The sequence below is a fragment of the Belonocnema kinseyi genome, chromosome 1 (genome assembly GCF_010883055.1).
Source record: "Belonocnema kinseyi isolate 2016_QV_RU_SX_M_011 chromosome 1, B_treatae_v1, whole genome shotgun sequence".
In the NCBI taxonomy this organism is placed as follows: domain Eukaryota; kingdom Metazoa; phylum Arthropoda; class Insecta; order Hymenoptera; family Cynipidae; genus Belonocnema; species Belonocnema kinseyi.
Genome location: NC_046657.1, coordinates 66,415,684 through 66,440,589, shown reverse-complemented (window position 1 = coordinate 66,440,589; position 24,906 = coordinate 66,415,684). Strand labels below are relative to the sequence as shown.

The 24,906-nt window shown below is 29.8% G+C and overlaps 1 protein-coding gene across 4 annotated transcripts in view; it reads left to right on the top strand.

Annotated features, from left to right (window-relative positions):
- Positions 1 to 24,906, top strand: part of LOC117173127 (nucleolar protein 4-like) — a 125,768-nt gene that overhangs the window by 56,271 nt on the left and 44,591 nt on the right. For all 4 annotated transcript variants that reach the window (XM_033361535.1, XM_033361543.1, XM_033361531.1 and 1 more), the window contains one exon: positions 19,355 to 19,409. In XM_033361535.1, coding sequence (XP_033217426.1) covers positions 19,355 to 19,409 — 55 coding nt within the window. The remainder of the gene's footprint in view (positions 1 to 19,354; positions 19,410 to 24,906) is intronic.

Here is a 24,906-nt window from a genome sequence, read left to right as displayed (position 1 = left end):
TTACTTTTTTTTCTTGAAAATTCAACTACTTGCGGTTGAAAGATAAACTTTTTTGTTGAAAATTGTTTTTTGTTGTTGGAAGATTCGTAATTTTAATCGAGAATTTATCTTTATTTGAAAATTTAATTACTTTGTTGAAAATCAACTTTTCAACCAAAAATCCGATTTTGTTGTTGTTAAGAATTAGATTTTTAACGGAAAATTCAATTATTCTGTTTTTGGTTGATATTTTAACTCTTTTTGATGAAAATAAATCTATTTGGTTCAAAAATTGATATTTTTTATTCCAAAATCAAGCTATTTTTTTTTAATTAATGGAATTTGTGGAAATTGCATCTTTTTTGTAGAAAATTAATCTTATTGGTTGAAAATTCTTTTCGTTTGTAGGTGTAAAATTCGAATAATCCAGTTGAATGAATTATTTCAGTTGAAAATTAATTACCTTTCGAGTCCAAAATATAACAATTAAGATGTAAATTTGTCTCTTAAATTGTAAATTCATTTATTTCGTTGAAATTTTTTTTTTTTTAATCCACTTTTTTTTGTAGAAAATCGAATTTTTGGGTAAAAAATGTTTTATTTTTCTTTGAAAGTTAATCTCATTGTTTAAAAATTCTTCATTTTGATTGAAAATTCAAGTATTCCAGTGAAACGTTCATCATTTTAGGTGAAAGTTCACCTTAAAGATTAGAAATAAATTTGCTTGATTGAAAAATAAACATTTTTGTGGAAACTTAATTTTTCTATTAAAGATTCATCATTTTAAGTAAAAGCTTATTTCTTTGACTGAGAAGTGAGCTATTTTAATGAAAACCTTTTTTTTCTTTATAGATGAAAATGAATTTTTTTATAAAAAATTTTACTATTTTATTGAATATTTGTTTCTTTTTTGGTTGAAAATAATTTTTTTCTTAAACATAAAATACTATTCCAGTTGAAAATTCCATAAGTTTAGTTGAAAATTAATTTTTTTTGTCAACTTTCATTTTTTGACTGTGAATTTAATTATTCAAATATTGGTTGAAAAATAATATTTTTTGGCTGAACATTGATTTTCATAACTTAAAACATAATTATTTACGTTTTGGTTGAGAATTTATATTTTTTAGTAAAAATATTTTTTTGATATTTGATTTTCTTTCTAGTTCAAAATACAAATATTTGGTTGAACATTTACTTCTTCGATTAAAAAGTCAACTTTTTCGTCAAAATCTATATATTTTGTTTAACAATTAAATATTTCGGTAAAAATTTATCTTTTAGTTTGAAAATTAATCCTACTGTTAAAAATTCATCTGTTTTGTTTAAAATTACACTATTCCAGTTGAAGGTTCATAATTTTATTTGAAAATTAATTTATTTTGCAATGTTTTGCTCAGTTTTATTAAAGAATGATGAAAATTAACGTCATGATTTAAAATCGGGAAATTATCTCTTCGGTTGAACATTCTTTTTTTTTGACTAAAAATTTAATTATTGAAATTTTGGTTAAAAAAATGTTATTTTTTTAGTCGAAAATTCATCTTTTTTGGTAGAAATTAATCTTTTTATTTGAAAATTCCTCTAGTTGGTCAAAAATTCAACTATTCTAGTTGAAGATTCATCGTTTTAGTTGAAAATTAATTTTTGTGGTTTAAAGTTTAACTATTTCTGTTCAAGATTTACAATCTTATTTGAAAATTATTGACTTTTTTGAAAATGTACATCTTTTTTTGAAAGTTAGTTTTTTTGTGGAAAGTAATTTTTTAAAACTTAAAATGTAATTTATGTCAATTGAATATTCCATAGTCTTAGTTGCAAATTCATTTGTTTGGTTTAACATTAATTTTTTTCAACTTAAATTTAATCACTTAAGTTGTGGTTAACATTTTATATTTTTGAGTGAAAATTAATTATTTGTTTTGTTGAAAATTCAACTATATCAGTTGTAGTTGCTTTTAGTTTACCAGGAGAGAGTGTGTGTGTGTGTGTAAAGTAAAGTAAATTAAAGTAAAGTAAAAATGAGTGATTTGTATTAATTATTTTTTATTTATGCGAATTCACAGAAAAATCATCTGACATTCTCCATATCAGCAATATTCTTTGAACTCTTTAAATATTCTTTTAACTCATTGTGTACTCTTTCTGATGTTCTTGTATTCTTTCAATTCATCCATCTCAACTCAGACTCAAGATCTTTTGGTAGAGTTAGATCAGCATATGTCCTGATAGTAGTTTAGGAGTCAAAGTTTCGAGAGTCGAAAGTTGCGAGATTTTTTCCAATTTTTGGAATATACATCCTCACCATCCCTTCCGATTTTGGCTTATTTCCAGACTTATTTTAACGACTCTATCTGTAAATGTCGAAATGTTCGAGTATAGTTCGCAGGCTTCACTAGACTCGACAGTTACCATGTCTTCCCCCCAAGAGAGTAAGTAAAGCGAAGCGGAGAAGCATGTAGAGCCTGTAGGTGTATCGACCTCGAGTAGGTGTGGGTCGGACGGAGTAGAAGCAGAAGCAGAAGTAGAAGTAGAAGTAGACGAACCAAAAGGCCGAGTTCGACCGCCAGTCCGAGTAGGGCCGGTGAGTCGGCGACCTGCTTGCGAAGCTGGCGACTGTAAGCCGCCTCTGTGCTTTCAAAAAAATCCCCAATGCCAGGGGAAATGGGGGCGGTTGCGGTTCGGCGAGGAGGTAGGAGGGGAGAGGTAGACGGACCCTATGCTTTTACCTCACCTCCTGCTGCTCCCTTCATCCATCTCCCCTCTCGTTCGCCGCACCCTTCCCCAACCCCTCGTCGGCCGTATTCCAGTTAGCAGGGGCGCCGCAGGAACCGACGAACCATCATAGAATACCTTGACAGTGCGCCGCACTGGCACTACCGCGAATGGTGCTCGGCCAAATAAAAAAGATCCTCGGCATGCCGAAATGAAACGATCCTTCCAGCTCGAAATCCCTCCTCGATGAGAGGGAAAGAATTAGAAGGGGAGGATGAAACGAAGGCTATATCAGGCTACCCTGCAGCGTTCCCATTCCCACGTTGACGATTGGAGGAGCCGACAGTTTCACTCCTGGCTAAACTTCAAGCTCAATCCTACCAAAAGAATTCCCACGGAATCTTTTGGTGCTAAATTATTTTTAATATCAAAAATAAGTTCAGGGTGGCGGCTTGACCGGGAAACCGGAAAATGATCGGGAATTTATTTTAAAATCCGGGAATTTACTTCTGATTCTAGTAAAATTCAAGTTTTCATTATTTTAGTAATTTTTTTCAATATGTAAGTCATTTCTACTTTATCTACAGTCGAAGTTTTGGCAGATTATCTCAGTTTACTCTAATTAAATCATAATTTATTATTAAATTTTTATTTATTTCTTATTTACTTAGAAATTAAATTAGTTCTTTAAAAATGTACGTATTTTGTGAAAAAATCTCGTTTTTATGGAGAAATTTAATTTTTATGTTTGAAAATTTATCTTTTTAGTACAAATTTCAACCATTCCAGTTGAAGATTCAATATTTTAGTTAAAAATTCATGAATTTGGATGAAAATTTATCTTTTTTAATGGAAAATTCAACTATTTTGTTGAAAATTCATATATTTGGTTAAAATTCGATTTTTCTTGTAGAAAAATATCATTTGCGTTGAAAGTTAATCTTATTGTTTAAAAATTCTTCTGTTGAGTAAAAAATTCAAGTATCACAGTTTAATATTTATCATTTTAGTGAAAATTAATTTTTTTGGTTGAAAATAAAATTCTCGTTGAAAATTGATTTTTTTGGTTAAAAATTCACCAGTATAATTACAAATTCATTCCCTAGGTTGAAATATGAGGTATTTGATTGAAATCCTGTCTTTGTATGAAAAGGAATTTTTTTCTCGAAAATTTAACTGTTTTGTGAAAAATTGGTTTCGTGTTTGTTTGAAAATATATATTTTTTAATTAAAAAATGTAACTTTTATTCCAGGTCAATATTCCAAAATTTACGATAAAAGTTCATCTGTTTGTATAAATATTTATTTTTTTACTAAAAACTTAATTATTAAATATTTAGTTAGAAAATGATATTTTTTATTTGAAAATTCATATTTTTTGGTAGAAATTAATCTTTATGGTTGAAACTTCATCTTTTGGTTCGAAATTCAATTATTCTAGTTCAAGATTCATCATTTTAATAGTGAATTCATCTTTCTGGTTTAAAATTGTTCCAAGTCAGAATTCGTCACAATTTTAAATTTCCCTTTTCCAAATTTTAGAAAAAGAAAATACTTTAAGCAGGTAGAAAATGATTTTTTTCTTTGAATATTTAAAAATTCTTCTTCTCGGTTGAAAGTTCAAGTATTCCAGTTACATATTCATTATTTTAGTTGAAAATTTATCTTTTATATTTTAAAGTAATTTACTTGTTTGAAAAATAAACTCATTTGTCGAAAATTATTTTTTTTTTATATTCGTAATTTTAATTTAAAAATCATTTATTTGCTTAAAAAATGAGCTATTTGATTGAAAACTTGTTTTTTCTTTCGATGAAAAGGAATTTTTTTACCGGAAATTTGACTATTTTATTACAAATTTGTTTCTTTTTTTGGTTGAACGTTGCTTTTCTTATTACAAGCCTTAATTATTTAATCATTTAAATTATTTAATCATATACGTTTATTAAATTACCTTTCGTTTGTTAAAATTTAAACTATTTCAGTTGAAGTTTCATCTTTTATTTGAAAATTCATCAGTTACGATAGAAATTAAATTTTTTTACTAGATATTAAACTACTCTATTTTTTGTAGAAAATTGACTTTTTTCTAGTTTAAAATTCAACTATTTGGTTGAAAATTTGTTTACTTTGATTAAAAATTCAACTATTTTGTATTTCGTATTTTGTTGAATAGTTGTATTTTTTGGTAGGAAATTAATTTTTTGTTTGAAAATCTATCATTTTGGTTAAATATCTAAGTATTTCAGTTGAATATTCATAATTATAGTTTAAAATTCATTTGTTTGTTTTAAAAGTCCACTATCGTGATTTAAAATGAATGAAAATTCAAGACATTTAAATGAGATTAAAATTTAATTCCATCGACCAAATTTAGACAACCACCATAAAATTTTTCTATTGCAATTTGAAAAAAGCTAAACAATTTTCTAAAAAAGAATATAAATTTTGTTTTTTTAACAAAAATAAAGAGATTCTTGGGTGTCACGGAGAGAGCATCGTGGTTTCGTTGCTATTGTTTTTTTTATTGTGATTTAATAATAATAAAAATAAGAAAGACGAAAGAAATGAAAAGAGAAGGAAAGGAATTTGGTTGACTGCCTTCTCATTTTTATTTTTCTTAAAGAAAAGAATTCTTGCCTTTTTCAGGAAAATTTTTATCTTTTTTCAAACTGCAATAGGTACATTTTATGGCGGTTGTCCAAATTTGGTCGTTGGATTATTGGTTTTATTTTCAAGACTTCTGTATATTAAAATAAATTTTTCCGTTTTGCGACAAAAAAGAATGCGTTACTTTTAGTTTACTGGGAAAATTGAAAAAATTGACCGGGAAAAGCCGGAAAATGACCGGGAATTAGAAATCGTCCACCAAATCGCCAGCCTGAAGTTGTAAGTTCTTGCAAATGATGTTTCATGATATACTTGTTCTTATGTAGCACTATTGAGTCTTATCAGCTGATAAGGCGAATGCAACACTTTCTTTACGCTTAGAACGAACAGCGTGCGATTTATTGAACTCGATTAGATTTGACGCTGGGAGGTAGTGCCACAAGGTTTGTTCAGTTTGTTCCAAGTAGGGGACAAATCCGATGATCAGGAATGCTTGAAATGCTTGTAGACTTTTTATTCCTCACATAAGCATTGAGCCAATTATATTCTCATTTTTCTTGTACCTTCGAACAGAAGCGGAAAATCGAGATGGATTCCAGGTGATCGTAATTGTGTACAGGTGTTTCACAATCTCAATGTGAGCGCTGTCAATACAATTTTTCCGCGCACTCCTCATCGAACGTTTCAAGGCCGTTTGCACTCACAGCTGTGGTGTCTTTCCGTTTTTCGCTGCACGGAAAAAAATCTAGGCAGACGGGGGTACCAGATTCTGTGGAGTCAATATTGTCCACGTGGGCTAGACCTCTATCGGTTCGAGGTTGGAGCCGGAGCGGAGTTGTCCATCACAGAGAGCGCATGTTGTTCGATGCTGGTATGCCAGTAGTTCGGACGAAGGGTGATACGATGTATTTTGCTAGCTAAACCCCAACTTCCGAAATGCTGGCATACCAGCATCGAACAGCACGCGCTCTCTGTGTTGGATTACGCTGCTTCCGCATGTGGAGAATGAATTTTTTCTCAATACTCGAGCGTCGTGCGTTCGCTGGTCGAATCGGGCAACACCCCAAATAATTGAACTACCGTAGGTCTGTTTTCGAACCGAAAGAGGTCCATTCCACGCGGACGGTATTGGTTCTACAGTGTCTGGTACTCCCCTCTACTCAGATTTCTTTCCGTGTGTGACAAGACAATCGAAATACGTAACTGGAGATCAATGTGGATGGCCCGTCGCGATTAAACCTTCGGCGCCTATGTTCCTCCGCCCTCGCTTCTTACATTCAACTCTTCTTCCCCTCTTTGCAGATCATCTTCTTTTTTGCTCCCGTTGCTCTTTCTTGTTCTCTCGCGCCTTCGTTTCTCCGAGACGGCCTCTTCATTGCGGCGTGTACGCGTCATCGCCAAGTATAATGTTCCCTGGCAGCTTGACTGGATGCTCAGATCTTGCATGTGGGTTCGGCACCTTCTCCCTCCGGGTTGAGGGGAGAAGGTACAGTCAGCGGAATTAATGCCATGATCTTCTTTTAGCCAAGGCTCATTGTCTTATCCTTCAGATTAGTTTACCAGTGATTTTCGGAGCTTAGGATTTAAGGTGCTATTCAGTGAGTGAAAGTAAGTTTAGGAATTCCTGATTTTCGAAAAGTACGCGATCTTTGAGTCGGAGTCAATTGAAAGAATACAAGATCAGGGAGAGTACAAAATGAGTTAAAAGAATATTGAAAGAGATCAAAGAATATTGCCGATATGGGGAAGGTCAAGTGATTTTTCTGCGAATTCGCATAAATGGAAAATACTTAATACGAATCACTCATTTTTACTGTAGCCACATACACACACACAATGTCAGAATTTCTTAACTATCGTTTAAAATTATCCAAATTTTCCCTAAAACTTTTAATAAATCCTAAACATTAAAAAGATGCCTTAAAATATTCCAGATTAGTTTTGACAATTTTAGGAATCTTTATAAATCTTCTCATTATATTAAATTTTCAAATGAAAGAATCATTCTTTATTTTCCTCGAAATCTGAAAAAATGTACATTTTGTTGAATCATTTTGTTTAATATTTTCAAGTTTTAAATTAGTTTTGAAATTCTTTCAAAACTTCTAAATATCTCTTAAAATGATTCGATTTTTCTTCATGTACAATTTTTCAACAAAACACATACATTTTAAATTACAGAAGACGAATTTTTAATAAAATATTTGAATTATGAACTAAAAAAAATCAATTTTCAACAGAAAATGGAAGTTACATTTTCTAATAAAAAAGTAGAATTTTTATCTTAACTGATTAATTTTCAACTAAAATGACTAATCCTTAATTGGAATACTAGAATTTTAAACAAAAAATTTGTCTTCACCTAAAACAATGAATCTTCAACTGAAATAGTTGATATTTCATCCAAAAATATAATAATTTTGACGAAAAAAGACAAATTGTAAATCGAAACTTAAATAATTAAGTTTTAAGTTGAGAAAATAAATGTTTCAACAAAACAGACGAATTTTTAAACAAAAAAAGATGATTTATTATCCATAAAATTAAATAATGTAATTTTTAGTTAAAAAATTAACGTTCCACCAAAAAAAGGAATTTTTAACTGAAATTGTATAGTATTCAACTGGAATAGTATATTTCTTTTTCATCCAAAGAAAAAACAATTTTTTGATCAAATAGTACATTTTCCAACCAAAAAAATGATTTTTCAATTAAAATGATAAATTTTTTATAAAAAAAAAGAATTTTTAAACAATGAGATTAGCTTTCGAAGAAAAAAACATTTTCTACCAAAAAATTTGATTAAAAAAAAGTGAATCTTCAACGAAATAAACGAAATTTCAATTTTAAAAACAAACTATATGAATTTTCAAAAAGTAAAAATAATAATAATTTGATTTCAAAATAAAAAATTTCAATTTTCAATCAAATTAATGAATTTTCAACAAATAGATCAAAGTTCAACCAAAAATATAATAGTTGAATGCACCGTTGAAAATCTAACTCTTAACAACAAAATCAGATTTTCAGGAAAATTATTTTATTTTCTGCTAGAATATTCAAAATTTTAATTAAAGAAATTGATTTTCAACAAAGTAATTACATTTTTGAGTATATAGATGAATTTTGACTTAGAACAAAAATTTTATAAACTCCTTTCTTCTAAATCCCAGTTTTAATTATTTAAAAGAATGCCCGTTTTACGACAAAAATTCTCTGTTCCAAGCGAAATTATATTTCTTTATCGAAACTCCCTCTCCTAAAATAAAAACGATAATTATTTCCACGTATATGCTTTGCAGCTGTAGATAAAGTTGAAGTCACTTTTCTAAAATGACCAAAATGATTAAAATAATGAAAACTTGAATTTCGGTATGCTCAGAAGTAAATTCTCGGCTTTTAATTTCAATTGCCGGCCATTTCCGGGTTTCCCGGTCAAGTCGGCACCCTGTTATAACCAAAAATCAGACTTTCGGATTTGAAATAAACTGAACAGCGCCAAATATAATAAAACAAGAAATGCTTTCTTATTTTTGTTTTAGCGACTTAAAATTACAATAATTTCGTAGTTGTTTTCAAAACAAAATATGCTTCATTGCATAAAAAATGTATTTAAATATTTATTTTCAGTTGATGCACTTATCTGTCTCTCCTAATTTGAGAATTAGCCTTGAAACTGTAGATCAAGTTTTTAAATTCAATTCCTGGCCATTTACCGGTCAATGAAATTCCCGGTTTCCCGGTCAATAAAATTCCCGGGTTCCCGGTCAATGAAATTCCCGGGTTCCCGGTCAATGAAATTCGCAGTATCCTAATCAATAAAATTCCCAGTTTTCCGGTCAATAAAATTCCTGGTTTCTCGGTCAATAAAAATCCCGGTTTCCCGGTCAAGTCGCCACTCTGAAAATAGTGAGCGAGAGTTCGTAGGAGTACAAATGACCGACGCTGAGTCAAGAAAAGTTGACAAGAATTTACGTGATTCTCCCTGAGTTATCGCGAATTGCTAAGATATGGAAAAATTTCTAAAGATCTGTCCGGATCATAAGAAACTTCTCTTGACTTGTTCTGAGTGAGGAATGGATTTTCACTCAATTTCACTCAGCGAATAGCCCCTCGCTAGGGTTTCTAACGAGTTGGACGGGTCCATTTAAGGAAGCGCTAAAGCAACAGTTTTACCGTCAGCAGTTAACGCGAGTGGCTTGAATCGGCCGGTTTCTCGTAAAGGACATTCTTGGGACCTCGGGGTCAGTCGTAACGGAGGGCATAAAGGGTGCCGTATCTCAGCAAGTAGTCGGGCAAAGCGCTGATTTCACACGAGCGTTAAAAGCGCCCTGACGTGGGAACGCTTCTCCAGGCGATCATGATGATGACGATAGTAATAAAGATATTCGCGGACCTGCCCAGCGAGCAGGATCATACTACTGTGTCACTTGAAAGCGCTCCTGACCAGGGAATGGCCGGGGGTGGGGGAAAGGGAGAGAGAGCGCTTGAAACGTGGAACATTTGTTTAGTTGGCTGCAATTAAGCCACTTGGCGGCAATTGTTTGTCGCTCGGCACAGAATTCCGCTCCCATCGCCTCGCCCGGACTGGTGTTGTACCAACTTCACCGACACAGTAATCCAGGCGATAAAGGCGAACGAGTTGTCGGGGTTAGGGGTCAACCGGGTCCAGTAGTCGGTGCTAGAGCCTCCGCCAATCAGCGTCCTCCTCACTCGAGGAGAAAGAGAGATCGTCAAGACGATTGTCTTTTGTCTCTCTGCGTGCTACCGTGAGTTATCGAAGGACGTAACTTGCAGAAAGTAACTCTGACCAAACTGGGATTCAGCGAGTTTTCAAAATGTTAAGACTGGAACAATTGATGTCTAGCTGAAGATAAAAACTAGTGGGTTTGATTTTCTTTTTTTGAAACGATTTTCTTTTGTCGGGTTTTCAGAAGGTTGGTTTTATCAAGGAGTAAGAAACAGATGCATGATGTCAGCATGAGCGCATATGAGTGTTTAAGAGCACGTTCAGGTTGCGTCAGTGGATTTGAAAGATTGGTAGAACTCGGGATCTGGAAACTAACGACGGGAGAGGGAAAAGGATGACAGGGTCACCATTGCTGGGATAACCTCACACGTGTGCGACCAAAAAAAGAGTGGGCGTCACCCATTGCCGAGATACCGAGTGAAGAACTGGAAGGCTGGCTTGTTACCCCATGCAGGCGATTAGCCATGTTCGACCTTTTTATAAATTATATTATATTGTGCGACAAATAACTGGATTACCTAACTAACACCTAATGAAATAGAACCTGAAAGTTTAATTGGATTGTGGAAATTATTGAAATAGTGAGAAACATGAGAAGGGAAAAATACGTAATTCTCAATTCCAAGGGCCGACCCCAGGGAGCATTTTAATCATTTTCGTGAAGATTTTCCATTAAAAAAGTTATTGCTGAAGGGGGGAGGGGGAGTTATAAAAAACCTACGGTTGGTAACGGGTCAGAGGTCCGGGGGTTAAATACAAAGTTACGTTACACTTATATTAACCTTTTTGAATTTACAGAAATGTTTCTTTTTGAATTACGCATGATAGTGTTTTTAGAACGTTTCTAGATCATTAATGTTTTTGGCGGAAAATTAATCTTTTTGTTAAAAAATTTATGTTTCAAGTTCAAACTTCAACTTTTTGATGGAGAGTTCTTGAATTTTGTTAAAAATTCGTTTTTTTCGGTAGAAAATTAAACTTTTTGTTTAAAAATTTAACAAATAGGTTTTAAAGTTGAACTATGTTCTTAAAAATTAAAAAACTGTTTTTTTTTAAGTTCTACTTTTTGGTTGAGAATTCTTGAATTTTATGTATAGTTCGCCTTTTTTATAGTAAATTCATCTTTTTTTTTTAATTTATCTTTTTATTTCAAAATTCAATTTTTTGGTTAAGAATTCTTGAATTTCATTGAAAACTCGCCTTTTTTGTAGTAAATTAATCTTTTTGTTTAGAAATTATAGTTTTAGTTGATAATTTCACTTTTTCGTTCAGAATTATTAAATTTGGTTTAAAATTCGACTTTCTTGGTAGTAAATAAATTTTGTTTTCCAAAAATTATCCTTTTCAGTTGAAAATTCAACTTTTTGGTTGAGAATTCTTGAATTTTGTTAACAATTCTTTTTTTCCGGTAAAAGAATAATGTTTTTGTTAAAAAATTTAACAACTAGGTTTTAAAGTGAAACTTCTTTCTTCAAAATTAACAAAAAATCTTTTTTGGCAATTCAACATTTTCTATGAGAATTCTTTAATTTTAACATTTTTGTCACTTTTTGGGTAGAAAATTAATCTTTTTGTTTAAAAACTTACCCTTTTTAGTTCAAAATTAAATTTTTTTATTGCAATTTCTTGAATTTTGTTAAAAAATGGTTGTTTTTTTCGGTAGAAAATTAATTTTTTTTGTTTTAATTTAATCTTTTTCAGTTGCAAATTCAAATTTTTGGTTCCGAATTCTTTAATTTTGTTAAAAAAAATTTCAGTAGTACATTAATCTTTTTGTACAGAATTAAAGTTTTTAGTTCGAAATTGAAAATTTGTCGTTTGGGTAATAAGTTAATTTTTTGGTTCAAAAATTCATCCTTTTTAGTCGAAGTTTCAACTTTTTGGTTGAGAATTCTTTAATTTTGTTGAAAATTCGCCGTGTGGTAGTAAAATATTTTGTTTGTTTAAAAATGAGTTTTTTTTGCAGTAAATCAATCTTTTTATTAAAAAGTTCATCCTTTTTAGTTGACAATTCGGTCTAAAATTAAGTCTAAATGTTTATTTTTTTAACGGTAAAAAATTAATCTTTTTTGTTTGAATGTTCATATCTTTTGTTCAAAATTTAACAACTACGTTTCAAAGTTGAACTGCTTTCTTAAAAATGCATTTTTTGGTTGACTATTCAAAATTTTAGTTCAAAATTCTTCTCTTTAGTTGGAAATAGAAGTTTTTTGATGAAAGTTCATTTTTTTGTTGTTAAAAAATTACTTTGGTAATTGAAAATTTGCATATTCAATTTTTGGTAAGAAATGGTTATTTTTAAGGTAAAAATTCAACTTTTCGTAAATAATTGAACTATTTAATTAAAAATTCGCTATTTGTTTGTTGGAAATTAATCTATTTTATTTGTTAGAAATTCGTCCTTTTAGTATAAAATTAACTGTTTTATCCAAATTTCCTATTTTTGACTTGCTAATTCACCTAGTTTGTATACAAAATTCGTAATTTTGTGTTGAAAGCCCAATAATCTAGTAGAAAGAAATCAATTTTTGGCAGAAAATTAGTTTTCTTTTAAATAATTTAACATTATTTTTTAAAATTAAAAATTAAATTAATCCATTTTTGGTTGACTCGCTATAAACACAAAAAAATCAGTATAAACGTAAAATTGAGTTTTGCCTAAAGGCCACGTTACTTTCGTGTGTGTGTGTGTGTGTGTGTGGGGAGGAGGGGGGGGGTGTCAAAAATTCGTAGCGTAGTTTATGGGTGATCCCTAACGAGCAGAAGGCAATAAATTCTCACGTAAATTCCCGCCGGCCTGATGCGAGTATCTCATCGCAGTTATTCAATGGTGCTTGATCTACGTTCTACGGGATGACGGTGTTCGCCGTGCCCGGCTGGCTACCTTACTTGACCCCAGCACAACGAGGGACAATTGGGTGTAACAGTCTTCCATTCGTCTCTACGTCTCTAACTCTCTACGTCTCTACGCCTCTACGTATGTAACGAGTGTACTCCGGCCAGTCCGTGTTTCTCTGAATTCTCAGTCGTGTAACACATCCATTATTCTTAGGGGCCGCATCTTAGTGTAGGTGAACTCTTGGATGCTTTTGCAAATGGGGACGTACGTACAAGAGACTACACATGTGCCCGGGCCAGTTCCCAGTATTAGTCTCGGCGAAGGGAGAGCTCCATGGTTACCAATTGGTCACGTACCAAACTTACGTCTTAGTGTCAGACATCACCTGTGCAAATATATTTATTCCCCAGGGTAAGGACTCTCGTTTTCTCCATCAGGGTCTTCTACTTCCAAAAAGAGTCCTCAACTTTGGTTTTTGTAAGGTACTGGTAGCTTTGACCATATGGGGTGAAAATAACCAGGTTGACGACTTCACCGGGAATTTTATTTACCGTGAGATGACCGGGAATTGGATTATAAACCCAGAAATTTCATTGACCGGGCAAAACCCGGCAATTTTATTGACCGGAAAATTGCTGGGAAGCGAATTAAAAAACCAGGAAATTGCCGGGAATTGAATTTGAAAAACCGAGAATTTAATTGACCGGGAAAACTGGGAAATGGCCGGTAATTAAATTAAAAACCCGGGAATATTATTGACCGGGAAATGAACGAGAATTGGGTTATAAAACCGGAAATTTAATTGACTGGGGAAAAACCGGCAATTTTATTGACCGCAAAATGACTAGGAAGCGAATGAAAAAACCAGGAAATGACCGGGAATTGAATTTGAAAAACCGAGAATTTAATTGACCGGGAAAACCGGGAAATGGCTGGGAATTGAATTTGAAAACCGGGAATTTTATTGACCGGGAAATGTCCGGAAATTTAATTTAAAAAAGGGTATTTAATTGACTGGGCAATGACCGGGAATTGGATTTGAAAAAGTGGAAATTTAATTGACCAGGAAATGGCCGGGAATTGAGTTTAAAAACCGGGAATTTCATTGACCGGGAATTATATTGACCGGAAAATTACCGGGAATCGAATTAAAAAATCTGGAATTTCATTTACCGGGAAATGACCGGGAATTGAATTAAAAAAACATGGAATTTATTTCTGATCGTAGCAAACTTCAAGTTTTCATTATTTTAATAATTTTTGTCAATTTAGAAAATTGATTTCTACTTTATCAACAGTTGCAGGACACATGAGTGAAAATAATATATTTTTTAATATTCTGAATTATTACATAAATTTTTTTTACCTCTCTCGTTGGGAATTTAGATTAGTTTTCTTGAAAATTTATCTATTTGCATTTAATAGCTAAAATCTTTTGCTAAAAATTAATTTTCTGAAAAGATTCGTAATTTTAATTAAAAATTCATCTATATTTTAAAATGCAACTACTTTGTTGAAACCCAATTTTTCAACTAGAAATTTAACTATTCCCGTAGATAATCGTTTTTGCATGAAAATTTAACTGCACGTCGATTTAAAAATTAATAGGTTTTAACAATTTGGATCTAAATTTGTTTTTTTTTTTACTTAAAATTAATTAATTTCATTGAAAATTCAGCTATTTTGTTTTCAAAAACGACTTATTTTTTATAGATAATCGACTTTTTTTATATATAAATTTAGTTGAAAATTCATGTTTAAGATTATAAAATAGATTTACTTGGTTAAAAAATAAACTCTTTTCTGGGGTGAAAATAACCAGGGTGGTGACTTGACCAGGAAATGACCAGGAATTTCATTGACCGGGAAAAAACCGGGAAATGAACGGGAATTTTATTGATCGGGAAAAACCGGGAAACCCGGGAAATGACCTTCAATTAAATTCAAAAACCAGGAATGTACTTCTCATCGTAGCAAACTTCAAGTTTTTATTATTTTAATATAAGTTTTTTTAATAATCAAAACTGGGATTTAGAAGAAAGGATTTGAAAAAATTCGATGCAAGTCAAAATTCTTTACAATATATAAGTTCCTTCTTCAAAACTTTTAAAAATTATAGTAGATATAGTATTATGAAGACGAAATATTTCTAAATTATAATATACATTTTTTTACATTTTTCGCTTGTAATTTTCTTTTCTTGAAAATTCAACTACGTGCGGTTGAGTGCTAATTAGTTAAATCAGTTAATTCAGTTAAAATCGGTTAAATATTCATCATTGCAATTAAAATTAATCTCTTTTATTAAAAATAATTTTTTTGTTGCAGGATTAATAATTTTAATTGAAAATCCATCTCTTTTTTAAAAATTTAACTTCTTTGTTGAAAATGAATTTTTTAACTAAAAGTTTAACTATTCCAGTATAAAATTAAACTATTTTCCTGAAAAACGGATTTTTTTTGGTTAAGAATTAGATTTTTAACGGAAAATTAAACTGTTTTATTTTTCTTTAAAATTATTTTTTATTAATGAAAATTCAGCTATTTGCTTCAAAATTGAGATTTTTTATTTAAAAATTTGACTATTTCTTTGAAAATTCATGTAATTTTGAAAAAATTCGTCTGTTTTTGTAGAAAATTATTCTTATTGGTTAAAAATTTATTTTTTTGGTTTAACTTTCATTTTTTTGGACTCAATATTTAATTATTCAATTCTTGGTCAATTTTGATTGAAAATTGATTTTCATAACTTAAAACTTAATTATTTAAGTTTTGGTTGACAATTTATTTTGTTTAGTAGACATTTTTTGTTTGTTTTGTTGAAAGTTCAACTACTTCAATTAAAGATTGGTTATTTTAGTTGAAAACTCATTTTTTCATAAATTAAAAGAAATGTTTGAGTTTTGCGGCAAATACGAATATTTTATTTTTAATTGACCTGGAAAATTGAAAAACATAACCGGGAAAAACCGGGACATGACCGGGAAAAACCGGGAAATGATCGAGAATTTGGAATTTTCCGCCGAATCGCCACCCTGGACCTGGAACCGATTGATTTTTCCTCCAGGGAAATTGACGGGTTTCCCATTGAAATGAATGGATGGCGATTTCGCAATGCATAGAACCGCTGGTTTTATGGGCGCAGTCTTTATCTGTGTCAGGTCTCGTGTTGCAACATCAGAAGGTCGACCGGTATGCACTGTGCACCATGGAGCAACGTCGATTGATACAGACCCATTTTGCTTTGACATTCGCCTGATCTATCCTATTTTAATTTTGATTTATTATTTATTATTAATTTTTTTTTATTTAATATGTAATTTATTATATTTTGTAACCCTGATTTGGCCTGTTTCTTTTGAATAAATAAAAGAAGATTGTGCAAAATTGAAAAAAAAAGAAAACTTTTTCCTGACCAAAAAATTATTACCCAGAAGGTTTAGAAAAGGTGAAAACCGGGAATATGGAGAACCAGATACGCGAAGATGAATCAGGGTAACTGGTTAATAATGAGTGGAATTTATCGACCAAATTCTTCTCGGATTCAGTGAACCTTCCAAACGTTATTTTAAGAATCTTTCATTAAAAATTTAATATAACCTGATTTCTCTGGCAACAGTACTCGAAGGTTTTGATGATACGGAAATAATCGCAACTGTAAAAAATTGTATTTTACCTAGCCAGATTTTTAACAATATTTTACTTTGAAATATTTATCTTATTAATCAAAAACAAAAAATTTTAAGCACGTGATACTATTCTGAGTTAGAATCTCCAAGGACTTTAACGATTAAACAAATCTAAATGGATTTTAAAGGGTTTGATCGATTTTAGGGTATTTTATCTGATCTCAAAAAATTTCAAAATTTCCAAGGAACCTTAAAAGAGTGTCAAAGATATCAAAGAATTGTAAGAAATTTTTTCTTTCCCTTTTTTCTGCGTTTTCCCTTTTTTTGAAATTCCCCCTTTCATCTATTTTCGAAAATATTCCCCTTTTTCAATAAAATACTTTTTTTCTGAAAATTTGCATTTTTTATTTAAAAGTTCATCTTTCTTAGTGGAAAGATTGCATCTTTCTTGGATGAAAATGCAACTGATTTTTTGAAAATTTAATTAATGCCTAGAAAATTTAATTTTTTTTTGAAATTCGTATTTTTGTGTTAAAAACTCAATTGAAATCTTTTTTGATGAAAATGAAACTCTTTTTTAATTTGTCTTGTTAATTTAAAAATCTACCTGTTGTAGTAGAATTTTCATTTTCTTTAAAAAGAAATGCATAAATGCTTGGTTGAAAAATCATACTTTTTGGTTCAAAATTCTGCGGTTTTGTTGGGAATTTAACTATTTCGTGGAAAATATACTCTTCATTTTTACCTTTCTTGGATAAAAATGCAACTGTTAGGTTAAAAAATTAAGTTTTTTCGTAGAAAATTTACTTTTTCTTTAAAATGTATTTTTTGTGGTTAAAAAGAGAACTGAAAACTTTTCTTGATGTAACTGAACAAAAAATAAATTAAATTGATCTATTTTTAGCACAATTTCATCTTTCTTGAAAAAAATTTTCATTTTTTTCAAATGAAAATTCAACTTTTTGGGTAAAAATTATTCTTCTCTGCTTGAGTATTCAAATATTTTATTCAAAAATTTGGTCGAATCACTTTTTTAAGAAATATTTTTTTTTAGATTTATATTTTTAGTTGAAGATTCATCTCTTCGATTAAAAATTTAATTATTTTGTTAAAAACTAATATTATTTATGTGAAAATTCAACTACTTGGGTAAAAGTTAAACCTTAAAATTTAACTGTTTAGTGGAAAAAACTTTTTTCTGTTTACAATTAATTTTTAAGTTTAAAATTCTTCTTTTTTGGTAAAAAAAGATTCGTGGAAAATTAATTTTTTGCTTAAAAGACATATTTTTTGTTTAAAAATTTAATTTTTTTAGAGAAAATTCGTGTTTTGGCTTGAAGGTTCAACAATTCAGGTAAACTTTTATCTCTTTCTTGAATTAAAAGTTTTTATTTGTTGAAAATTCATCTTTTTGTTTTAAAAACTATTTTTTTTGTATTTTTTATATCTTTTACTAAAATATAAGCTAAGAAACTTTTGTTGAAAATTCATCTTTTTAGGTCGGGAATTCAACTATTATGTGAAAAATGTAAATATTTTTCCTAAAAATTCAAGTATTTTGTAAAAAAAAAACACATATTTTATAGTAGAATGTGACATTTTTTTGTTTGAAACAAATTAATCAATTTAAAAGATTCAATTTTGATTTGTTTTATTTTTATTTTTTTTATATTTATTTATTCCGTTTATAAAATATTGTATGTTAAAATGATTACAAGATTAAAATGCTGGTATTTGAATATTAGTGGCCAATAAGGAAAATGAAAAATTAATCAAGGAAAAATCAGGGAACTTTGAAAATGAAGTTCTCGTACTGATTTTATAATAACATTTCCTTTCAAAACAATTTTTTGTTCTTTTCTAAATGTGAAAAATTATAGTTAAATCTTTCCCCTTTTTTCTCTTTTTTGAGCTCATTTTACGCCTTTCGTCCTATTTTAATGAATTTTAAAATATAATTAATTTTATCAATTTCAAAGGATTTTAGAGGCTTTTCAACAGTCGAGTATATTTTAAACAATTATATTATTCTGAAAAAAAAGATCTTCTAAAAATCGCTCTACTGGGAATCGAACCACAGAGCTTCCGATTGCCGGTCGGATGCTTTCCCAATTAAGCTATTAGAGAGATTGAAACAAAAATCTTTTTTTTAGAAAATATGCGATAGGATATTTTTTTTAGGATATTTTAAAATATTCCAAGGAATTTAACAAGATTTCGAATTTGTAAGGGTTTCAAACAATTTCAAAAAAAATTGGCACGGTGTCAGTGGTATTTGATAGATTTTAAAGGATTTCTAGAGACTTTTAGGGGATAAATGAAATTTCAAGGGACTTACAGATTTAAGGGAATTAAAACTATTTCAAGAGATTCTCGTACTATTTTTTAATAGCTTGTAATACTATTGACACTATTTTTAATTTCTCAAGTGAGACCGAGGTGCAAAATTGCTGGTTAAATGTAGGAAACGGGAAAAATTTCTCTCTCGATTGGTCTCTTTCTCTCTCACCTACGCACGAGCCGCCCTACTTCCGGCGGATGTACCCTGATAAATGGGAATCTGACTGCTCGCTCGGATAGTTTGCCACACACCTACGATGCACAAGGGCAAAAGGTACACTCCCCGGATCTAAATAATCAGAAAATAACAAGCTGAAACATTTTTAGAAGCTTCAGAAATGGTGGGATAGTTCTTTTTTCATTTGGGCGCCAAATAGTCAAGGATTTTGGGATTTTAATTAAAAGGGATTTAAATGTTAATTCAATTTAATTAAAATTTTTTAATCAGGTGAAGATTAGTTAATTAATTTTTTCTTAATTTTTTTGTTCCAGGAAAACATTTCAACTCCAGAACCTTCTGATATATCCGAGGATGATCACTACTCAAGTGAGTATAATTTTTATTCTGAATCGTATAATTGGTGATGGTAATTGAAGACCTTCAATGTGAAGCGGTTCAATTTTTTAGGGATTTAGTGTTGAAGACATTAAATATTAAATAAAAAATTATTGAAGTAAGGGGCAACTATGGATCGCCTTTGGGATCATCCGTAAACTACGTTACGAATTTCGGGAATCCCCCCCCCCCCCACGTAGCCTCTATTATAATATTCCTTTATTTTCGTCGTGACCGTAATTTTTAATTAATGAAATTAATTTTGATTAATTAATGAAATTAATTTAAATTAATTAATTTAATTAAATAAACCGTCATGAATTAATTATTTCTTATTACATCAAATGTGGTGGATTATAAACTTCGGTAATAAATGAACAGTTAAAATAAAAGAGTGATTTTCAGAGTAAGTGTTAAAATGTGCCTAATTAAATTTTTGTTGTGAAAATTAATCCAGGTATTATTGAATTGTTAAATAAAAAAATGTAATTTTATGTGACAATTAATTCGGGTATTTTTGAATTTTAAACTAAAAAAATCTAATTTTCTGTGACAATTAATCCAGGTATTGTTGAATTTTTTAACTAAGGAAAGTAAAGTTTTGACCAAGAATGGACTTGTTGAACCTTTAAATAAAGAACAATAATTTTAAATTATATAAAAAACGATTTTTTTTACCAAATAGTTGATTTTTTCAACTAAATTATCGAACTTTCAAGGCAAAAAGACGAATTTTCTATACAAAACAGTTGAATTATCAAATAAAAAATATGAAATTTGGATAAAAAAAATTAATTTTATACCAAAAAAGACGAATTTCAAACAAAATATCAGAACTCCCAACCCAAAAGTGTAATTTTCAGCTAAACTAGAATAATTTTAAACAACAAGGAAAAACGATTTTTTAACACAATAGTTCAATTTTGAGTAAAAATGGAATTTTTACTTTAAAAAATAATCATTTCGGACCAGAAATGAAATACATAAATTTTCAATTACCCAAGTAATTTTTCAGCAAAAAAAAAAAGAATTTTCAATCAAACAGTCCAATGTCCAACCAAAAGATGAATTATTAAATAAAGTTTTGAATCGTGAAGCACAAAATGCATTTATTAGAAAGTAATTGAACTTTAAATCCTGGGTTTTCTATTTTTTTTATCAAAAACATGAATTTTTAAGCAAAAAAATTAATTTTTAAATAAAAAGAATAATTTTCTACCGAAAAAATTAATTTTTAAAAAAATTCAATTTTTTAACAAAAAATTTGAATTTCCAACTAAAAACGATGAATTAAAAAAAAGATTAATTTACTACCAAAAAAGACACATTTTCAATAAAATTGAAGAATTTTCAACTAAACAGTGGAATTTTTAAAAAAGGAAGAACAATTTTATTTTTTTATTTTTAAGATAGTAGTTAAAATAAAGAACCTCGTTGTTAAATTTTATAACAGAAAGATGAAATTTTAAACAAAAAGAAAAACGAATTTTTAACAAAATTCAAGATATTTAACCAAAAAGTTGAATTTTCAAAAACAAAGAAACATGCATTTTTTAATCAAATGATTAATTCTTCTACCAAAGGAGACGAATTTTTAATGAAATTCTCAACCAAAAAGATGAAATTTTAAAAAAGCAAGAACATTTTTTTTGTCTCTATTAAAGTAGTTCGACTTTAAAACCTAGTTTTTTAATTTTTAACCAAAAAGATCAACTTTTAAACAAAAAGATTAATTTCGCACCGAAAAAAAAAATTTTAACAAAATTGAATTATTTAAAACAAATAAGTTGAATTTTCAACTAAAAAGATGAATTTTGAAACAAGAATATTTATTTCATACCAAAATGATGAATTTTCAATTGTATATAAAAGTTTAAAACCTAGTTTTTAAAAATGTTAACCAAAAGGATGAATTTTTCATCAAAAAGATTAATTTTCTACAAAAAGAAGCAACAATTTTAAGCAAAATTCAAGATCAAATTAAAAAATTCTGAATAAAAAACTTGAAGTTTTAATTTAAAAAAAGATTAATTTTTTAACAAAAAATGAATTTTCTACCAAAATAGATGAATTTTATACAAACTTAAAGAATTCTGAACGAAAAATTTGAAGTTTCAATAATAATATTAATTTTTTTAACGAAAAATGAATTTACTTCCAAAAAGAAGAATTTTTAATAAAATTCAAGAGTTCTAGTAAACAAAAAGTTTTAACTAAAAGAGACGATTTTTGAAACAAAAAGATTAAATCACTATCAAAAAGACGATATTAAAATAAAATTTAAGAATTCCCGGCCAAGCAGTCGATTTTTCAACTAAAACATAAATTTCTTCAAAAAAGATTACTTTTCGAATTAATTAATTAAAGAAAAAGAGGAAATTAAACAAAAAACAAGAATTCACAACCAAAAGTTGAAATTTTAACTAAAAACATAAATTCTTTAAGAAAAATATTATTTTTCGCATCAATTAATTAAAAACACGAATTTTGAATAAAATTTGAGAATTCTCAACCAAAAATTTGAATTTTTAACTAAAACATAAATTTCTTAACAAAAAGATTACTTTTCGAATTAATTAGTTAATTAAAAAGACGAATTTTCAATAAAATTCAAGAATTCTCAACTAAAAATTTGAATTTTCAACTAAAAACATACATTTTTTCACAAAAAGGTTACATTTCGAATTAACTATTTCAGTAAAAAGACGAATTTTTAATAAAATTCAAGAATTCTCAACTAAAAGATTGAATTTTTAACTAAAACCGTACATTTTTTAACAAAAAGATTATTTTTCGAATTATTTAATTCAGTAAAAAGACGAATTTTTAATAAAATTCAAGAATTCTCATCCAAAAAGTTGAATTTTCATCTAAAAACATTAATGTTTAAACAAACAAATGAATCTACCAAAAACGTTTATAGGAAACGTACTAAAAGTGTTCACATGTGTACTTTTAGAGAAAAAAATGTGTAAATTCCCCCTTCCCGCAACCAACCCTAGGGTTTGTGAGAGACCCCCCCCCCCCAAGTTGTAACGTAGTTTATGGTCAATCCCTTACTAATGATGTTCTGCCCTCAACGGCCTGCGCTCTAATTCCCCTCATTTGAATTATTCCACAAAACGATTTTGATGATTGCTAATGTGCCCATCCCTCGAATTTGTTGATTCTTCCGCATCTCAAGCCCCATCGCTTGGCCCTGCGCCTCTGCACTGTCGAGGGAATTAAGGATAGTCCGGGGGCACGGATCGTTACTCACATGCGAGGCCGTAGACGCGTTACGACATCGACGCGCCACTTTTCTGACCTCAGTCCACTCGACGACTAACGGACATGGAGCCACTCGGCTTCACGTTTGAGATACTCGTCTCTCCTTCGATTGCACGATACTGACATAAAGCAGTCACACTTGACACATGCACGTACACCAGTTGTGAACCGAAAGAAACATGGCCGTAGAGTACAGTCTAGTCTCGAATTGCTTACCAGACTCTTTTTCATTCGTTCTAGGCGCAATCTGCCATAATTGGAAATTCAACCAGGGTCACTCAGACCACAATTTCCACCTCAATATTCTCGAGAGGCAACTGAATTTTTATCATCGAGTCGTAAATCTCGATGTTCCGCACAACCAGGCCAGGTATAGCAAAATAAGGAGTTTAAATGAAAAGTAGATTTCGATGACCAAAGGAGCGCGAGCTACCTGGGATCCTTCCCCTTCCAGTGGAACCCTTACTCCTCACACCTATCCTGGCGCGCTTAGTGATCGTGATTGCCGGAGCGCAGAGTCTGTTGTCGCTAATGGCCCTAAATCACCTCCGATCACCGTTCCAACTTATTCACTTAAAATTTAAAAATAACTGATGCAAACTATTTGGAAGTCATTTTTTGGGAATCTATGGGCTTTCAACAAGTCCATGGGTATTTCATTTCTCATTGACAGACAAAAATTAAATATCAACATTCCCTCATTCAATAGTAAAAATATGTAGATTCGGAGAATTTCTCTCCGTCAATCCCGGCGACTAAGCGCGCCGAGACTGGCGTGAGGGGTAAGAGTTCCACTGGAAGGAGAAGGATTCTAGGTAGCGCGCGCTCCTTTAGGGTACACCCATCTAAGTGACAAGGTTCCATTTCGGAGAAGCCAAATGAAAAGGTGTTAACTCGTGGAGACCAACTGAAAAGATGCTACGGAGCGGAACATTGTTGCTTAGACACAAGCTTTAAATCATTTTGGGTCATCTAATTTTGAACTAATGCTTCAATTAATTTTACATTAATCTAGGGCGAGGGTCAATTCCGCCCCGGCTACCTGCGAGAGGGTCCACGGCTTTCTCTCACTGAGCCAAACTGCTGCCTTCGAGCCTGGTCAGCGGGAGTCCTTTCTACCTAATAAGGACTAAATTGGTCAAATTTAGAATTTGATCATTTAAAAATGTAATATTCGAAATCTGTTAATTGGAGCGAATTCTAACGATATTTTATTTGACTTAGAAAGTTGAAAATTAAAGAATAAATATTAAAGCTAATGTGAATTTTTATGGAAAATTTTGCAGTTTTAAAAACTTGAGAAAGGAAGCTAACATTTAGCCAGATTTCAAAACTTATTAACTTAACTTTTGCTTAAAAATTAATTTTGTACCTAAAAATTTAATTATTTTTTGCTCAAATAAAAAAATATTTTTCATCTAAGATTTTCACTATTTCAGTTAAACATTCATAACTTTAGTTGAAAATTAATTTCTTCGATTCAAAATTTAACTACTTTGCTGAAAACTCAATTTTATTTAATGTGAAAATTATTTTTTCAACTGCAAATTTAACTATTTCAGTTAAAAATAAATATTTTTTGTTAACTGCTCAATTGTTTGAAACATCAATTTTTTAACTGAAAATTTAATTATTCGATTTTTTCCTGAAATTACATATTTTTATGTTAAAAATTAATTTTTTACATCAAAATTTAATTATTTTTTGCTAAAATTATATATTTTTTTCGTTGAAAATTTAAGTCTTCCGTAGAACATTAATGTATTTTATTAAGACATTCCTATTTTTTGGGTAAAAAAATGGACTTTTTTTTAATTCAACTATTTTTTTTCTTGAACATTTTTCTTTGGGAATGAAAAATAATTTTTTATCTGAAATTTTTACTATTTCAGTTAAACATTCATAATATTAGTTGAAAATTAATCTCTTTAGTTAAAAATTTAACTACTTTGTTGAAAACGCAATTTTGTTTTGTTTGAAAATGATTTTTTCAACTGAAAATTAGACTATTCCAGTTAAAGATTCATCATTTTAGTTAAAAATAAATCTCTTCTGTTATAAGTTTCACTACTTAATTTATTGAAACATCAATTTTCCAACTCAAAATTTAATTATTTGATTTTTTGCAGAAATGACATATTTTTTGGTTAAAAATTAGTTTTACACCTAAAAAATTTAATTATTTTATTTGTTCCTAAAATTATTATTTTTTCTTTCA